At 45.7% G+C, this 18,632-nt stretch overlaps 2 protein-coding genes across 3 annotated transcripts in view; both read right to left on the reverse strand.

The window, feature by feature from the left end:
* Positions 1-4,466: 4,466 nt before the first annotated feature.
* On the reverse strand, positions 4,467-12,206 carry cdc6 (cell division cycle 6 homolog (S. cerevisiae)). The gene is made up of 12 exons (XM_040146300.1): positions 12,050-12,206; positions 10,717-10,999; positions 9,700-9,906; positions 8,584-8,783; positions 7,788-7,936; positions 7,345-7,451; positions 7,126-7,265; positions 6,909-7,009; positions 6,375-6,442; positions 5,993-6,171; positions 4,769-4,909; positions 4,467-4,606 (listed from the first exon to the last, which is right to left on the reverse strand). Exons 2-12 carry the CDS (start codon positions 10,985-10,987, stop codon positions 4,514-4,516), a joined length of 1,656 nt encoding a protein of 551 aa, XP_040002234.1. The 5' UTR covers positions 10,988-10,999; positions 12,050-12,206; the 3' UTR covers positions 4,467-4,513.
* Positions 12,207-13,124: 918 nt separating this feature from the next.
* The window catches only part of wipf2a (WAS/WASL interacting protein family, member 2a), a 30,170-nt gene continuing 24,662 nt past the window's right edge, over positions 13,125-18,632 (reverse strand). For both annotated transcript variants that reach the window (XM_040147108.1, XM_040147109.1), the window contains exons 8-9: positions 17,165-17,266; positions 13,125-15,505 (exon numbers count right to left, since the gene is read on the reverse strand). In XM_040147108.1, coding sequence (XP_040003042.1) covers positions 15,462-15,505; positions 17,165-17,266 — 146 coding nt within the window. In that variant the 3' untranslated portion in view covers positions 13,125-15,461. The remainder of the gene's footprint in view (positions 15,506-17,164; positions 17,267-18,632) is intronic.

The following is an 18,632-nucleotide window of genomic DNA, read 5'->3' on the forward strand; positions in this document are numbered from 1 at the left end:
AAAACGAATTTTGGTTTCTAAATGTTGAGACGGATACACTACTTCTGTGTTACATTTTAAAAGATCTCATGTTATACTGTAATAAAATGACTGTTTGTGTTTCATTTGATCACCTAAGGGCTTTATTTGCTATTTAGTTTATCAAAAAAAAAAAAAAATCCCTGTAAAATAACACACAAGGTCTCGATTAGCAGAAAAAAAACCCCTGATGTTACACAGATGTAATTCTGTAGAGGTGAACTGGCTCAAATGTGTTTGCAGATGTTCGGTGGTGTGTGTGTCTTTATTTTGGTATCTGTGGAGTTGGTTTTCGAGAGTCAGGACGATCAGACAATCACAGGAAAGTATTTGAAGTGTTATTGATTGAGTTAATTTGACAGTTGAATTCTAGAAAATCCCATATTTCGGCTAAAAACAAACACTAAGTATAAGCTATTGCATATAAAGTTGAGTGTGTCGGAGAAAGTGTTTGCTCGCTGTATCTCTGTCTCTACTAAAGCTTTGAATTATTTCCTAGCGTGGTTTCTTGGCATATGATTAAATGAAATGTGTATTATACATCTGAATATTTTATCGTGTTTTGCATCCAATGACGTTTACATTTTTGGTCACTGTGTTTGTAATTGAAAACATGCACAGTAATGTATATTTTCATCCACTTTAAGGCGTTGCTGTGATTAAATCATTTGAATAAAACCACATTTGAATAGTTTATATTTGTGTCATGCTGGCCTGCTAGCTTTTGAATGAGGAATTAAATCGCAATTCATTTACCTGTCGGAGTTGAGAAGGGTCTTCTGGTTTTATATTATTTTATTTGCTTTGTATTTTTTTCAAATTAAGTTGTTTTAAAGTTTATCCTCATGTTTGGGGTCAAAATCACATGTTGACTCCAGATTTTTACCATTTATTTAAACCTCTGAATTGAAGTTTGGCAAAATCTTACATTTGCGTGCTCTTTCCACCACTACTGAGAAGTGAAAGGAGAGATGTAAAATAAGATTAAGGTCCAGTTCATAAACCGTTAGGACCAGGCCCCCGAGGAGCAGTGGATTATCGATGAGGCCATGTTGGCCGCAGTGGCAGGACACACAGCACAACCTGAAGACCTTGGGTTGGGAAGAGCGGCCCATTGCCAAAGCACCGGGCGAAGGCCAGAACGCGCGGAGACGCCACAAGGTCCCCGTCGTGATCGCTGGAGAGAACAAAAGCCAACGGGACCAAAGTAATCACCACCTGAACACGTCAGCGTTGTTAGAGAAGGGGCCCAGATATCCAGCAGACCAACCGCTGAGAACACTCGCTCCATTTTTCATCGGGCATCCGGTGGGGAGACGCGAGTAGACCTCAAGAAACAACAACTCTTTACAGAAGAGGAAGCAGCCACGTCACTCCGACCAGACATGGTGCTTTTACTTTTCCCAAGAGCACCAAAACATGTGTCACGGCGGAACTCGCAGTTCCTGGGAGGACAGGCTGGACGTCTCCCACCAGCTCAAGGTAGCCAAGTACCAGGAACTGATCCCCGAAGGCCTCACAAAAGGTTTGGCGAACGGCATCGCTCGCGCTGAGCGGTCGGATGCAGAAGATTTCCTTCAACATCGACGCGTGATTTCCTCCAGAAGCTACGAAGGAAGCTTCCATGGCCGCGGGTTAGAAGAACCCGTCTGCTGGTGAGGACTGAGGCGAGGCGTTCAGGCTAAGGGGCGAAACCGACTCCACCGGGCTGGTAAACCCTAGCCACAGGTATCCCACTGGAGGGAGGCGGCGGATAGACTCATCTCACGCCGAGTCCTAGCAGTGTCCCTGTTGTGGCAGAACATCTCTGATGTTTAATTTATGTTGATGTTTGAAATAATGCAGGGTCATTTTGGTAAAAACTTGAATCGGGCACCAATAAAGTGGAGAAAACAAGACTTGGGGTAACAACTGGGCCATTCAGAGGAAAAGAGAGGTAATTATACTGGATACCAAACTGGCACGGTACCGGAGACAAAACCGATGTTCGGGGGAAATGGTCTTAACAAAATGAATCTTGAAAACTTGGCTGGAGGAGATAGAAGAGCATACAAAACAAATGGGATACGTTCCCATAAACGATGACCAGGGATCTTACCCAAGCTACGGGACAGTAATGTCGTTTTTGGGAAGGGAAGCTCAGAGAAAACGGGTACAAATCTTGGAATAACGAGGGTCAATCAGTTATGGAGGACGGCAACGTGCTTACGGTGGACTTAACAGTTAAATGCTAGAATTTTCCTCTGTTATAATCTCTATAGTAGTTTTTGTCAGATGGTCACCAGATTTTCAACCTTCCCTAATAACTGCCAAAAGCGAAGGGCGAAAGCTTAATCTTTTTGGTGCTATGTCATCCATTACCAGAGAGAACAGCTTCTACGCTGTAGTCAATCCAAAGAAAACAGAGCTGGAGGCAAAAGTTCAGGCAACAAAGACATTTAAGTACCTTGAAAAAAATCAAGGCCCCAGCGTCGTTCAGCGAGATGCGAGGTTTTATTCAGAGACCAGACGGTTTTAAGCGTCAGTTGTGCGTAATGAAGTCGCCTTAAACCCGCCGCAGCCGCGGGAAAAACCAGTGTGGCCCGGGCTGCAGTGAGGCCGTTAACCCTCTAATCCAATCGGAGAGGAGAGATGTAAAATAAGATTAAGGTCCAGTTCTTAAACCGTTAGGACCAGGCCCCCGAGGAGCAGTGGATTATCGATGAGGCCATGTTGGCCGCTGTGGCAGGACACACAGTGCAACCTGAAGACCTGGGGTTGGGAAGAGCGGCCCATTGCCAAAGCACCGGGCGAACGCCAGAACGCGCGGAGACGCCACAAGGTCCCCGTCGTGATCGCTGGAGAGAACAAAAGCCAACGAGACCAAAGTAATCACCACCTGAACACGTCAACGTTGTTAGAGAAGGGGCCCAGATATCCAGCAGACCAACCGCTGAGAACACTCGCTCCATTTTTCATCGGGCATCCGGTGGGGAGACGCGAGTAAACCTCAAGAAACAACAACTCTTTACAGAAGAGGAAGCAGCCACGTCACTCCGACCAGACATGGTGCTTTTACTTTTCCCAAGAGCACCAAAACATGTGTCACGGCGGAACTCGCAGTTCCTGGGAGGACAGGCTGGAGGTCTCCCACCAGCTCAAGGTAGCCAAGTGCCAGGAACTGATCCCCGAAGGCCTCACAAAAGGTTTGGTCGGATGCAGAAGATTTCCTTCAACATCGACGCGGGATTTCCTCCAGAAGCTACGAAGGAAGCTTCCATGGCCTCAGAGAAATCTCTATAACTTTTATGTGGAGTTTATTCAAATCAAAGTAAAGTGCAGGATGCTCTCATAGTCATTTCTAAAGAAACCATGTTGAGCGTTTTGATGAGCTGGACCTGCATCTGCCAAACAGACGTCTCTAAACTTCAGAGGAAAAAAAATATTAGACACATTTATCAAGTGACCTCCTCCGACTTACAGCCAAGCGTAAAAAAACACTTTCAACTGATCACGATGGACCAGAAGAAAATAGCCAGTGATATACATCGACCCTTTATCTACTATATTGGACATTAGTGTTTATTCTGTGGTATTTTACTCTGCAAGAACATGTTCCTTTTTAAAAAGATTATTGTTTGTGAAATCTTTAAATCTCCAGTAATAATTAACATGAGAAATGAACAGCAGCCTAATGTGTCTAATGCATAAATGTATAAACGGGGATGAGACGACAGGAAACTGGAAACAAAATTCTGCTGCTGGGCGACGAGGAGCCTCAGAGAAGCCAGAGAACGAGGAGGATTTTGGTTCCGCGCTGACGGCGAAGACGTTCAGACCGTGACTGTGAATCCGGTCAGATTTGTTCCTCTTAGAGATTTTTTAGAGACTTTTTTTATTCCGGTCTTCATCTTATTTCCATATTTCACTTTCCCGCAGTTTGATAGATACAGGCCGCTGGTTATCACCGTGTGTTCGCGCCCACTTTCACACAGGGCGTGACGACACGTCGACAGAGCGCAGGCGTGCGCCGTGTAGGTGGCGACGCGACGATAAAAAGCGTCAAATACTTTCCCCGGTGTCTCAGAGTCCCGGGATAGAAATGAAATTAACAGCGATGAAGATGAACGAGAGCAGGAGTCAGGTAGTAAAACCGCGTGGAGCTAGAAAGGTCGGTCGTTTCAGAAATAAGGAGGAAAGCCGATTAAAACGTCTGTACATCTGTTTATTTACAGCATAAAAATGGAAACGTTTCAAATCTCAACCGAAACAAATGCTGTCATTTCATAACTGGTGCCAACATTTAGGTTTGACGTTTTTCCCCAACGAGCCAAAGCTGAGCGTCAAACACCAGGTGAAGGAGGGAAAAAAAGAAAAAAGTTAAAACACATTTTTGGTAAATATGTTCAGTGAAATGTACAAATTCCCAGCAAAAATGAGAATTGGTTAGACCAAAAAAAAAAAAAAAAAAAGAAAATATAAAAAAATTCAGAGCTAAAACATAAATATGGAGCGATCACGAGGGGAGTCCTGCAGCCAGGATGCTGCCCAGCAGCGTCCGGTCCTTCAGAGCATTTTCGACGTCTTTCTCCTCGATCTTCAGAAACACCTGCAGGAGGAGATGAAAAAATTCTCTTTCAGATTACAGGCTCAAGTTTTTGGTTTCCAGGTGATAAAAGCCGGCAACAAAACATCTGGGGACGTTCAGTTTCCCGTCACCAGCGGACTCGCGACAGAGCCTAGGACGGAGTGGGGGGGCAGGGGGACGTACCTTGGTGAGACGAGCCTCTTTGGCTTTCTTCAGAGCGAAGATTCCTCGACTCTCCAGCAGGCTGCAGAGCGACAAACACTCGCCCTGACCGGCCCCCGACACCTGCCTCTGAGCGCACAGACGACTGTAGACCTCGTGCAGCTGAAACCGCAGAAGAACAAACCTCGTTAAGGCGTTTGACTCCGAGTCGCCGGCGTTTGCCGGCGGAATTAGCAGGTTTCTTTCGCTGCTAATTCTGACTGCGACGGTCACTTCAGCCCAGATTCCCGTTGCGTAGCTTTGTCCTGGTTTCCCTCATCCCAGTCGTTTGGCTTCTATTTGTTGCATCTTTACTTAGAATGAATGACACACATGTAAATTCACTCTGCGCTGACATGTGACTCCATTACAGTCATTTAATTAGGAGCCAGACTCATTTATTTTTCATTTGTCTCAACATTTCCTCGTGGAGTTTTTAATCCTATCGGCTACGTGACCTAGCAACACCCGACATCCACATCCTGCCGCGTTGAGATTCGGCCTTCAGGCTTCTTCAACAATGTCCTACCCTTTAATCCTTCTCATCCTATTGTGTCCTATTTTTATCTGTTATTTTCCTCTTTTTAAAACCCGTCTGTCTTTTTATTTTTGCCTCTTTTCGTTCACATCTTGTCTTAAATCGCTTCACTCTCTTGTGTGAAGTGTTGAATGGCTCTACACAAATAAACTTGCCTTCTAACATCATTTTTGCCACGAAAGGTCAAGTTTGAGGTCGACCGTCTCTTTAGGTTCTGAGTTCCCGTAACACTGATACAGGTTCAAGCGCAGTGTCCGGAAAAAAAAGGTATTTCACGTTCACTGGCCAGAAAATATATTTTGGGGTCACTTAACGAAGCAGCAGCGGGAAGGAATAATAGGATGTTTTAAGTCTGAAACGGTGGCAGCATGGTCCCTGAGATCCTGTCACCAAACACAAGATTCAAGGACTCACCTCCTGCTCGGTTTCATTTAGATCCGTGGTTTTTCTCGATCTTTTAGCAGTGGAACCACTTTTTTGGGATTAAAATACTTCTCAGAATGCGTTTTATTAGTCGGCAGCATGATTTTACTTCGTGTTAGCCTTTTTTAGCACCCTTCCCCTGGGACCCCCAGGCTAAGGAACCACAGATTCAGATCATCTTGGTGCTCCGGGACCAAAGATGTCATCGCTCCCTCTACACAAGCCGAACCGGCTCAGGGTCTCACCTTTCCGAGGCCGATCTCTTTGCTCTTTCCGTTGCGAATGAGCAGCAGGAGGCAGCAGACGAGCAGCTTCTGCTGCAGGGGGAAACTCTCTCCCTCCGAGCCGCCGCTGGGAGACGCCATCCGGTCGCCGTACACCTCCGACAGCACCCGCGCGACCTGAGGGAGGCCGACCCGGGACGCTGAAGCAAGCGGGACGAGAAGCGTTTCAGTCAGAGTTCAGGTCCGGCGAAAAGCAAGAATCAGCCAATCGGCTGGAGCAGACCCCGTTTTTCAGCGGCCAATTTCTAAATCATCCCTCACGTCGGTACCATAATCACAATGATGCGGCTACTGAATCTGCTAAGGGAATCATTTTAATCACAGACGGCTCAGCTTCACTCACCTTTAGTTTCCTCTTTTGGATCGGCTGCTTTCTTTCTCTCGTCAGACTCCACGATCTCAACTGCTCTCCTGAAGAAAAGAAAAGAAAAGAAAAATCAGTGCAACGCGGAAGAAATTCGGCTCCTGAGCCGATGTAGTTCAACAGAATGAGAGATCCACGGACGGTTTTTTAGAGCAGAGAGAAGAAGAAGAAAAAAGCTTGGCCCAAAATGTTGAGTGGTTTTCAGACACTTTTTTAAATTAACGTTTCAAGTTTTTCTCTGTATTTGTAAGGTCATCATTGCAGAAATATTGTGGGCAAATCGAAAGAAATAAGTGGAAAACTAAATCAAACCAGCGTTTCATTAATATGCTCCAGACGGATCATTCAATGGGGGAAACCAGAAGGAAATGTAGTTTCATCTCATGAGGAGAGAAAACAAACTGACCGATCTCAATCTTGCTAAAATCTCCTGCTTGCGACAGGAAAAGCGTCAACGCCGAGACAAATGTCTCACGTTTAGAGAGAGAAGCAGGAGCAGGGAGACGCGTTTACCTGCAGATGTCCAGAGCTTTCCTGGCGTCTCCAGACACCGCCGACACTTTTCTGGCACAGAACTGAACCGCCGAGGCCTCGAGGATCCCGTCAGCCGACGCCTGGGGGGGGGGGGTCACAGGTTAATAGAAGAATCACAGCCACGCTCGCGGCTTTGCCTTATTCGGCGCGTTCACCTGCCTCCCCGACGCCACTTTGCGGTCCTGTGCGCGTTTACCTGTGCGAGTCTGTCCTGCACGATGGCGGCGAGCTCCTGGCGGCTGTAGGGAGGGAAGTTTAACAGCAGGGGGCGACAGTGAGGCCGAGCCTGCAGCCTGGGCAGGATCCGGTCTGTCAGATCCAGAGCGTTGGCAATACCTGCCAAAAAAAAAAAACGACCAATAAATACCGCGGCTCGTGGGAAACAGGGACAACATCCGGCGGACGGAGGTCTTACCGACGAGACAGAGGCGGGACTTGGGCAGGTATGGCCACTCGAAGATGGTGTAGAGGACGTCCTGGGCTTTACTGTCCAGCTGGTCCATCTCATCCAGAACGAGAAGCCTGAGGGGGAAAGAGAGGCGGAGTCAGAGTCTCTTCTGGCGTCCGTGGTTACCGAGTCCTCCGATTCAGTCTTTTTTGGACAGAACGCGTTTTGTCCCCAACCCCACGAAGACATCGGTACATCAAGTTCAAAATCAGTTAAAAAAAAAAAGGACAAGAAGCAGAGACAAGCCGGTGCTGGGTTTAGGACGTCTAAAGCAAGTGATCACGATGATGTCTCGACTGTCTCAAGTTACCGACGAACGAACGAGACAAAAACACTCGGAGGCTCAACATTCCCCCAACGACGGCCTGCGTCGCCGCCCAGACTCCCGCTACAGGGTTGGGTTTACTCACACTGCGGGCCCCGGGGCCGTGAGGAGCCTCTGCAGGCCGCCCTGTCCGCCGGACGCCCCCAGCTTGTCGGCCAGCAGCGGGAAGACGGCGTGGGAGCTCCTCAGACTCATGCAGTTCACCACCACCGTCCGTACCGACGACAGCTCGGCCTGTGGACGGAACCACAACCATCAGGGGATTATTTTCAAATTCTTCAGGCGACAAAGTGTCACACAACAGATTAAGATGCTCATCAGACTCTCCCACGGTCCACGGTGACTGCTGGTCTTGTCCAACCCAAAGACATTCAGTTTAACCAGTTACCCAACTTTCACAGTTGGTCCTTAGCAGCTTTTAAAACCTGCACCAGACACAATCCAGCACATTCATCTGCTATGGTTTCGTTTCTGGACACTTTTTCCCTTTTAAGTTCTCAACCTCTGAGGCCCGGGACCCCAAACAGCGAAGCGACGTCCACTTTCAAACCACTTGTCAGGAATAATAATCAACATAACAATAACACAATCATTGTGTGTTGCACAAATGTGTTCTCCCCGGTCAAGTGGTCCATAACGCTGCTGCTCAGTTTCCGGGTCAAGAGGTCTGCGGGCCCAGAAACCAGCATTCATTAGAGACCCAGCGCAGCCTTATGCCTCCAGCAGGCCTTTAACCCTGGGAGCCTCCGGATCGGGGCTGGTCTCCAGACTCCCAGTGAGAGACGCCGTGGCTTCTAAAACTTTGGACCTAAGATCCGTGGACGCTTTCAGAAAAGCGGCTCAACTCCTCTCACTCTGAAAACCCCCCGCTATTCAAGTACCTTCATCTCCTGCAGGACGCAGTTGAGGCAGGCGGTCTTGCCGGTGCCCGGGGCCCCAGAGATGTAGAGGCTGCCGGGGAGACGCCGCAGCACCTTCTCCTCCAGGAAAGACCGGATGGACGCCCGCTCGGGCTCCCTGGACAGGAGCCGCTCGGGGACGGCGGTGTGGAGCGCCCGCTTCACGCTCTGAAACCTGGACTCTGGGGACGGGACGGGACAGGACAGGACGGGGAGGTTAACAATGTCGCCGACAGAGGAACTAAACCCGAACCCACCCTTGGACAAACATCGCTGACAGAACCAGGTGCGTGTCCAACGGCAGCTCGCGTCCATTCTCTCCCTAAAAAGCACGTTGGTAGTTCCACTGCTGATTATTTACGTTTTCAATTAACCTGCAGATCACTTTTTTTTCAGTCAGTCATTTATTCGCTGGATGTTAAATTGCCCGGAGCTCAAGGTGACGCAGACCCACCGACCAAGTCCCCAAAAATATTCCGTCTATGATGATAAATAAGAGACAAGCTCGTCCTCATACCAGGAAAGACGGAACCAGAGATCTCCGGACAGTTTTGTTTCAAAAAGGCGAGAAATAAAATGAACATAAAGAAAAGTTTACATTCTCTTTCATCCAGCGAATCCAATAGTCAGCTAATCGTTTCAGGTTTACAGCTGTGCTTCTTCTGGTGCCGTGATTAGTTTTAAAAATCTGGAAAACGCAGACTTTGTCCCACATTTCGAACTGATTCCCCACCGTTAATCAGAAAGAGAGCTCAGAGGACCAGATCACACCATGCGTTGCCCCATTAAACCAAATGTGGACCGGAGCAGGACCAATTAGTGGACGGACAGAACATTTTACCTGCAACTATTTTCTTTAAACAATTGATTAAATGTTTTACGGTGGTTTTTAAACTAAAATGCCGAAAATTTCTCTGGCTTCATGTGGTCAAATGGGAATATTTGCTGTAATTTCTTCTTTTTCTGAGACAGAACTTTAACATGTGAAGCCGTGACAGAAATCTCTGAACCAAACAATAAATTAATGGTCCGATCGACGGTGAAATCCATCGTCACCTGTGGCCCCGAGTGAACGCTTCGGACGCACCAGACACTCACTTTCTGCAAACAGGCGAACGACCGGCGGCTTCTTCTCAGAGTTCAGACGCGCCGGACTCCCGGCGGGTGTTTCCCGGCGCCGCGGCGAGGGCGGGACCGGCGAGTTCTCGTCGAAGCCCAGTCTTCGGGGCGAGGCCAGAGCCGGCTTGCTCTGCTTGGGCGGCGAGCCCAGCGGGCCGGCGCCGAGGTTACAGCTGTTGTCGTCACCTGGAGAGACAAAAATTTTAAACCCTGAATTCAGTTTTAAAGGGAGAAGCCAGCGGTTTTCCCCGTGAAGGTTTCCGGTCACATCTCAAGGAGCCGAGACAGCGGCGTAGCGTCCTCCTCTGGACGAGCTTCGCCAAGTCTGAGAAAAGAACCCCGATAATGTCGCTGGGGTTGTTTCAGTTTGGACCCGACACTTAAACGTTAAGGCGTCTGTGGGTCAGTGGCCGTCTGCCAGGAGGGAAGGGCCGGATCCTTCCCCTTAGCACTATGGGAATCGTAGGGTCCGGCCCGTTTGGAGCCGGATCCGAGATGTCTCCGCTCCCGCTGCTTCGACTCCCAACCTCTTTTTGTCTGAAACCACCGTGGTGGTCCTTTAATGTCAATTGAAAAACTGATTTAAAAAAAATAAACAGCTATTAATCAAAGTCCATAAAGAACATGCGAAGCAGGGGGATGTAACAGGTACAAAGCCTGAGACGTGACCAACAGTGTTTAAAAATAACCCTTGGCCCCATTTGTCCAGTTTCACCATCGCAGTTCACTTTTGGCTCATTTTTAACTCACCCCCCCACGACTTTATATTGTTCTTTTTATATTAACTTCTCTTTGATGGATTATTCCTTCAACTTCCTGTCACATTTTCCGGTTCTCTAATATTTCATGCACCTGTAATATACCTCGGTTTTGAAAGGTGTTTCACCCGTAACAACAAACATTACTTACTTACTAACCAACCGGTAACCGTCATGCAGACGCCGGGGTTTAGTAAAACACCGATCCGGTTTACCTTCCCAGTCTGGGGCCTCTTACCTGTGCGTTTTCGGGGGCTGAGGGGGAGCCGTGGCTGGAGACCGGGGGAGGAGGGCGGCGGGCACCTGGGCGACAGAGGGCCGGGCCGGTCGGCGGGCCGTCTCGGGGAGAGCGGTCCGATCCGGATCCGGGGAGGTTCGGGCCCGGTCGGTGAAGCGACGGGAGACTTTTGGGGCTGAGGCGTCTTGGACAGGGAGGAAACTCTGCAGGACTTGCGTCGGGGGAACTGCAGCGTGGGCTGAGCCCGGCCCTGAGAGCGCGTGCTGGGCATTTTGGGTTTGGCCTGAATCAGAAAAGGGAAAAATAATCCAATATTAAGGAAAAGTGACCTGGACATTAACCGACAAGTACCCAAATCTGTTGAAGAACATCTGGTGAGATCTTCGGTTCCGTTCACCAGTTCTAAATTTAGACTTGCGTTATGTCGTATTGTCTTTTATTTGGCTCTTGCAAAGCCGTTTCCATACACGTACAGAGTTTTTCTTCAGATTGTAAAGCCATCCGAGACAAATAACTAGACATGAGTTGGAGCTGAATGTAAAAAACAAAGAAACATCGTCCTGGGAATATTTAACACTGCTTGTTGCAGGATATCCTGCGAGAAATCCGAAGATGTCACTCTAAACCTTGGGAAATTGTTAATGGCCTTTTTTTTGGGGGGGTCTGTTTAACATCTTTAGCCGGAACCACGCTGGGCATTTTTCATCGTATCACAACATTCAATAAACGGAATAGTCAGGACCTGCAAGTATCGCTTTGGTATCGATACCGTTATCGAACGATTTCCGGGACTGAAAATGACTCGGGTGTAGGGACGCAGCTGATGAATACTTTCCCTGGTGATTAATCGGCCAATTATTTTCTCAATTAAATCGAGGGGGGGGGAAAAAAGCCATCCAGGCTTTTCAGAGTCCAGGACGAAGTCCGTAAAGGTTACGGTGGTTTTAAAGTAGGTTTGAGTTCACGTTAACGCCTCGGGTTGTAAAACAACGCTTAACACTGACGTGTAAGAGTCGGTCGATGCGTATCTACCGGCCACGTCTGGATGAAACAGCCGCCAGCACAGGAGACAATACAGCGCGTCGGATTAATGGCGCCAAGGCGGCAGAGCGCGACACCGGCCCGGTTCCGCCTACAACAGAGCAGGTTGACACGAGAACGGTTCTGACGGAAAGAGGTTTTTCGGCGCGTAACGTGAAAGGAGAAACAATGGCGGCATTTTTTACTCCGGGGAGCAGGAGGCAGCCGGCGCCTGTTTGGGCTCTTCCCGCCATCAGTTAACAGACCGGCTCGGCTCTTAGCGCTTAGATGGACGTGTCGGCGATAAACGTACCGGTACGGAAAGCGGAAGGGTCGTCTCAGCTCGGAGCGCAGCGTTTTCCCGTGTCTTGAGGCTCGCTCTGCCTCCGCGTCCCTCCGTCTTCTGCCGTAGACTGAATCCAAACTAGCGCCAAATCGAGTCGACTTCCTCCCCGTCGAACAGCTGTTTCCCGCCGCTGCTCCCTGATTGGCTCACAGCGAGCGCGTCTCCGATGCTTATTGGCTCGGCTCAAACCGGGTGTTACGTCGTGTGTCTCCAAGCCCACGCGCAAGGTCCTTGGCGGGAATTTCAACGGGAGACAGTTTTGGCGGAATATCATTTTCCCGGGAACTGCATTATTAGAACAACGTTAATCAAGTACAGTAATTAAAGTATAATTTTGAGCTAGTTTTACTTTATACTTCTGCTAAACTACATTCATTTAACGTCTTTAGTTACTTGTTACTTATTTTTCAGATTACATATAAAACATTTGTCTAGTTGATAAAATCTGATCATTATGAACATTATCATAGATGAAGATACCCAACAGTACATGACGCACTTAACTCGACCCTGACACTAAATACACATTAATACTTTGAGTATTTGGAGTATTTTTATAGTGTGGTATTACATATATTACTTGAGTAAACAATCTGATTTTTTTTTTACTTGAGCATCGTTTCCGAGGACAATTTTCAGAGACCTGGTGCTTTGATATTTGTTTTCTGTGAGACCGTTTGATTTCTTATTTTTTTAAAATCAACATTTCAGAACAAACTTATCCGACAGCTGTGGTCACTACTTTCTGTCAGATTTTACAAACCGTCAACTCAAACTATGATGCTTAAATGAAGTTTGAGCTTATCAACAGTAACATTAACAAACCACTTCCACGTTAACGCACCAATCTAAAATGAGCATCAATCAGAGAGAGGACCAGACAATTGAAAAGTTCACAAGCCTGGTAACATTTTGAAATGCAGATATTTCCGCTTTTACGTCAGCAAAGTATCAGAGGTTTTTCCAACCACTGCAAATGACACGGGCTCATTAAAACACAGAGACGGAGAAGGAAGAAAAAACAAAAAGACTGCACGTCAGGTACCTTTTTCCCCAACAGGAATACATTTATTTGAAATTATTTCAAATGATAAAAACAAGGTTGATTAACATGAAATGACCACAGGGTTTTTACTCTTCAGATTTGACAAGGTGAGAACATGAGGAGACAAACGTGATGGGTCACCTGCGTGTCAAGGTGAGCGCTCATCCAGGACAGGAAGTGTACTTCCGTATGTTGTTGTTGTTGTTTCTTCTTCGTTTTCCTTTGTGTGTTGTCGCCGTCATCCACCGCTCATCCTGTTCACTAGTTCACCCAGCAACTGGATTTTTAAGAAACGGAATCCCCAAAATGTCGGCTCGTTGGCAAAACCTCACACACATCCATTTAGCTCATTCACCACTATGGCCAAACATCCGGAGAAGTGCTACAGAGAGTCAGCTCACCGACTGGAACATTGTTATAACTCTTAATCATTTCTCTTTCCTATATTACAAGCTTTTTACAAACATAAAAATAGATCAATAACTATGATTACCATATTCCTTAATGTAAATATACAATATTTATTGCATTTTCAAATAGACTTATGTCTTATTTACTTTGTTGTCATCATCTTCCCCCTAAAAAAAACAAACAAAAATAAAAGCACTGGTACCGATGAGAGTGACAACGGATTCGTGTAAGGCAAAGACCAGCAGGAGGCGCTGCATCACTGAGAATGGAGAATGGAGAATGACCTGAACAAGCATTTCTATTTCTTCATTTTTCCTGCCTGGTTTCTTAGTCTGAATATGTAATTAGTGTTTTTTAAGTCAAGCTTAAAGGAAAAAAAAAAGAAAAAAAAGTGTAGTGAAGAACCTCCATCTGAATTAATAGTTCTCTGGCACTTAAGTGTTCCTTTTTTTTTTGGTTAGCTCTTACCAGCTACAATCTATCAAACTGCATAGCAATTTAACAACAACAACATATCGTCTTCCTGTGGTCGTACGGTCCTTCTTTAAAGGGCCACCAGCAGCAAAAGTAAAATTATGGATTCAGAACAGACTTGAGCTGTTGGACCGACTTCCCTGGAAAAGGAATTCTGCGGAAAGTGATAAACGATCCCTTATAAACTCCTGCAAAACTCTGCAAACCTGCAGCTAAAACTCATCAAAACTTGGTCCAGTAAACAACTAATAATTTACTGTTGGGCTTCGCGACGGCCCACACAGAAACCACAGTGTGTGAGTGGAGCAAGATGCTGGCTATGTGAACTACAGTTAGACACATCAGGGACAGACTAGGAATGAATCCTTGTGTGTTTTTTGTTTGGTGTTACATCAATGTGAGTGTAATCCCGATGTGTTAAGTGCATAAATGAGCGTCGTGCACAGTGTCTCGGTTGAGCAGTTAAGCTGCCGTGCAACATCGCCTGAAGATGGAAATAAAAACACCCTCAAATAAAGGAGAGGAGAAAAAAAAAGAAAAAAAGAAGAAAAAAAAAAGCAGGAAACAGTCCCTCTCCGAATGTAAAAATAAACAACCAGGCAAAGCTTCTGTCAAAACTTGGCAAGCTTTCCTGTAATGCATTTTGTCCATGATCAGAGAGAACTTATAGTTACATAAAAAACAAGCGTGAAAACTGTCCTCACTCTTGGTAGTTCATTCGACTCCACCCGCTTTTGGCACACAGAGACAGCGAGATGAATCAAACGCACCCTCACCTGGCACTGCTGGAATGGCTATTAAAGACGTAAACTTAACCGAAAAAAAAAAGATAACAAAATAAAATTACCATCAATAAACCCCACATTCGTAGCATTATCAGTTTTGTGGGGAGACTTGAGTGGAATTCATTTGCTGAAAACTAAAACATAAATTCAATTCAATTTCTTTCCCCCACAAATTAATGCTGACACCAAAAATAATAAAATAAACAAAATAAAAGAGGTTATTCAGAATTATGAAAATCAACATCATCATCAAGAATATGCATTAAAAAAATGTGGAAAAGGTGGAATGCACAGGTTTGGAAGTGTTCGGAGTTTGGTCCTGATATGTGTAGTCAAACCGAGGCCTCTACGTCCAGTCAGCAGAGGAGAAGTCGCGATGGTCACGGTCACAAAGGTCAAGTCCGTTTCTCGCCTCCGAGTGGTTTTTATTCTCTCGTGCAAGGAAAGAAAGTGACCGCTGAGTAGTGTCAAACCTGTCTGGTGTAGTAGTGTTTACTTTTTTTGGCCACTGTGCTTCTGTCTGGTGGTTTAGTGTTAGCGTGTGTGTGTGTGTGTGTGTGTGTGTGTGTGTGTGTGTGTGTGTGTGAGATTCGAGTGTTTCTTCACCACTCTCTCCTGACCGAGTCAGCTGACTGAGAGTTTCAAGTCCTGAGCTGAAGCCTGTTCACCTCCCCACTGGTGGCGCTGGAGGAGCTCCTCTCATCATGGCTGAGGGCACAAACAGAGACAGGGTCACTAAAGGTCAGATCTCACAATTTCAAACCGGTAGAAATGATTAACTCTGAAAAAACAGGCTATAAATCCTACAGGGCTCCTGTGACATGAAGACAGAAGGAAAGCTGGAAATAAGTAACCCGCAGCGTGAACATGTGGGGATAAAGAAACAGCTCATAGAATAGATTTTCTAGCTGCTTCTTCTACAGTCGGCCTGGAAAACATCCATCAGTGTTCACATCCTGGCGCTGAAGGTCCCACACAGCACCAGGATCAGCTGGTCATGTTAGTGTCTAATAACGTTAACTATGGCCACTGGCCGATATGTGATGGTATTTGAGTTTTATGATGAGTTTATAGCCACCTGATATCAAAGCAGATGTTGTCTGAGTGGCCGTTCGGTTGTTAATGTAACATTTCCTCATCCGAAATACAGAGCGACAGCGGAGACACATCTGGTTAGTTACAGTCCGGTTTTTCTATGACACGGGCTTATTGCTGTGTAACCAGCTTATTATTAATACGAAATATATAATCATTAAAATATATATATTATTATACTGCTATTGTTAGAATTAATTCATGCTGATAAATCAGTTTGCAGACCAATAAAATAAAACAAACGTTTCGTGTTGGTAGTGAAGAATGTAAATAATGTTAATATGAGCGAACAGGGCGGTTAATTCAGACACGGCATTCATTTCCTCAGCATCACGTCTTTTGTAGATTTCGCCCGGTGGACACCAATTTCTCTGCCGTGTTTTCGCATAACTGGGTTTCTAATCGGCTTTTAAACGTACGCCTGTGCATGACGAAAGACCAAACCGAGCAGGGAGATGAAGGGAGCGATTATTTCACGTAGCGATGAGTCCTTGTATTTACAAGTATTCCATCCAAAGTCCAACTAAAACTGAAATAAACACAAAGCTCGGAGAAGTCTAAATAAGTTGGTTTCCACCGCTGAGCACGTGGACAGACTGAGCCCGAGACTGAGCCACCGTCCCCACGACTGATGGCCTACTCACTCTAGCACCTGAGATAAAGCCTCAACGAGGGACCAACAAAGCAGTAAATGGGACAGAAGTCGTGGAACCGTTCATTGCTAACCTAACGATAACGTCGGCGCGGACACCCGGCAGCCACCGGGAGCTACAGCAGCTCACGTGTCACAGGACCCAGACTTCCTCCTGATTCGCAGCGTCGCCCTGAAGACTGACATCATCAGCTCCGTAACCGAGGTGAATCATAATCACAACACAACTAAATCTGATGTCTTGGGACCATGAGACAGTTACATCAGGGGTGACAGATGAAGTCCATCTCGAATCGAACCTCAGAGATAGATGATCCTTCTCTTCTCTTGCGCTTACTTTGTTGTTCTACTTCAGTCCTGTACTTTCACCCCGTTACATCTACGTTTTAACTGAGCAAATAGACCCAACTTGTCTGACCACAACACTCTGCTCTCAGTGAGCAGTATGAGCAGTAAAGGCGACGTGTTTCCCTCTAGTATCATCATCATCATCATCATGAAGAAGTAAAGTCAAAGAAAGGCAAGTGTACTGAAAAGTGTAAACAGTCTGGGCATTTTCTCCCCCATCAGGTCTCCACTGTCCTGTAAAGAAGAGGTTGAAATGACAACTGCGTCCATACCCTTGGTGTTTTTACTGGGGTAGACCTTGTTGAAATGCCTGTACTCCTCTGGAGGTGGAAGGTCTTCAATGGGGTGGAAGTTGAACTTGGATTCAAAATCATCTGAAGGGGGGAGAAAAAAAATACAAAAAAAAAAGGCAGATTTTAAAAATGTGCATATCCAACTGTACATCGAGTTGGCCCACTTGAACAACTTAGTCCAAACAAATCCGACAGTTTCCAATAATTCCTGTCTCTGAAGCTCATAATGCTGACTCAACTATGATCATTTCTAAAGCTGCGGTTACTGGTGTTTTACTGGACTGTTTTATATTAAAAGGCATTTTTAATATTCTGCCGCCTCAAGCATGTAACTATCCGTTATTGATCGTTTAATGACCAACCCTCTAAAACAATTATCTCAAAACAATTAACTACACTTTGCTTTTGTGTTTGGTAAAAAACAAACAAAAAACATTGCAGCTAAATGATTTTACACTTTGTTGTAAACGTGTCAAACCGCAGTCACGATGTAAGTTAAAGTTTATTCTCAGAGCACTTTTCAAAACAAAAGTTACAAAGTGCTTCACGATAAAAGCATGAGAAGGATTATAACCAATAAAAGAAAAACAATGGAACTTATATAACAGAAATAAAAACAACCATAAACAGATAAATAATACAAAAGTTCAAAGCAAAGAAGTTTAGGGAGAGTTTGAGAAGTTTCCTAAAAATTTCTGTTGAATTGGAAAAGTGAATATAAAGTAGAACTCTTTTCCAGTAAACACTGATTTGCCGACCCGAGCCACTTTAAGATGATGTATGAAGGTAACAATTCAGAAATGTACTCCGGGGCTTCTCCCAGTAGAGGCTCTAAAGTTATGACTGCTTTTTTATACTGAGGTCTGAACTCTAGTATAACACCAGTGGGATATTTGTTTAATATATTTTTTTTTTTATTTGTCTCTGTATTTCCAGCAGATTGGACTTTAATGTTTCAGCTCAGTAACAGCTCCACCCTGGCCTACGAAACTAGGACAAAGTAAATACACATTTGGTCAAAACTCTTTTGACATCTGTTTTAACATCTTAAAAATCATTATCCCTTAGAAATGTATCACTTCAGTGGAAACAGCACGTACAAAATACGGTTACTATGAAATAAAGCTACAACCAAACCACAGCTCTGCCACAGAGACACAGCTGAAACAAAAGAGCTGTATCTGGGGAGATGCCACTGCAGGCTCATAACAAACCTAATCTCTTTCTAATTGAAAAATAGCAGATTAACCCACGTATACTAATGGGACAGTTCCTAATCTCATAATGAAGAAAAAACGAAAACGGCTATAGGATAATTATCTAAACAAGCTCAGCAGAGTATAGAAGCAGCCGGTGCAGAGAAGTTGCTTCAAAACGCATAACGTGAAAGCACTGTGAGGAGGACACTGCTTCGCTGTGTTAGAACAAAGCTCTTTTGAGAAGAGGG

This window comes from Xiphias gladius, chromosome 15 (genome assembly GCF_016859285.1).
Source record: "Xiphias gladius isolate SHS-SW01 ecotype Sanya breed wild chromosome 15, ASM1685928v1, whole genome shotgun sequence".
Taxonomy (NCBI): domain Eukaryota; kingdom Metazoa; phylum Chordata; class Actinopteri; order Istiophoriformes; family Xiphiidae; genus Xiphias; species Xiphias gladius.

Coding starts and splice junctions, on each gene's coding strand:
- cdc6 (XM_040146300.1), bottom strand. CDS start 10,987: ATGCCCAGCACGCGCTCTCAGGGCCGGGCTCAGCCCACGCTGCAGTTC. Junction 8,784..9,699: donor CGTTCGCCTGTTTGCAGAAA/GTGAGTGTCTGG, acceptor TCCCGTCCCCAG/AGTCCAGGTTTCAGAGCGTG. Junction 7,937..8,583: donor GCGTCCTGCAGGAGATGAAG/GTACTTGAATAG, acceptor TTCCGTCCACAG/GCCGAGCTGTCGTCGGTACG.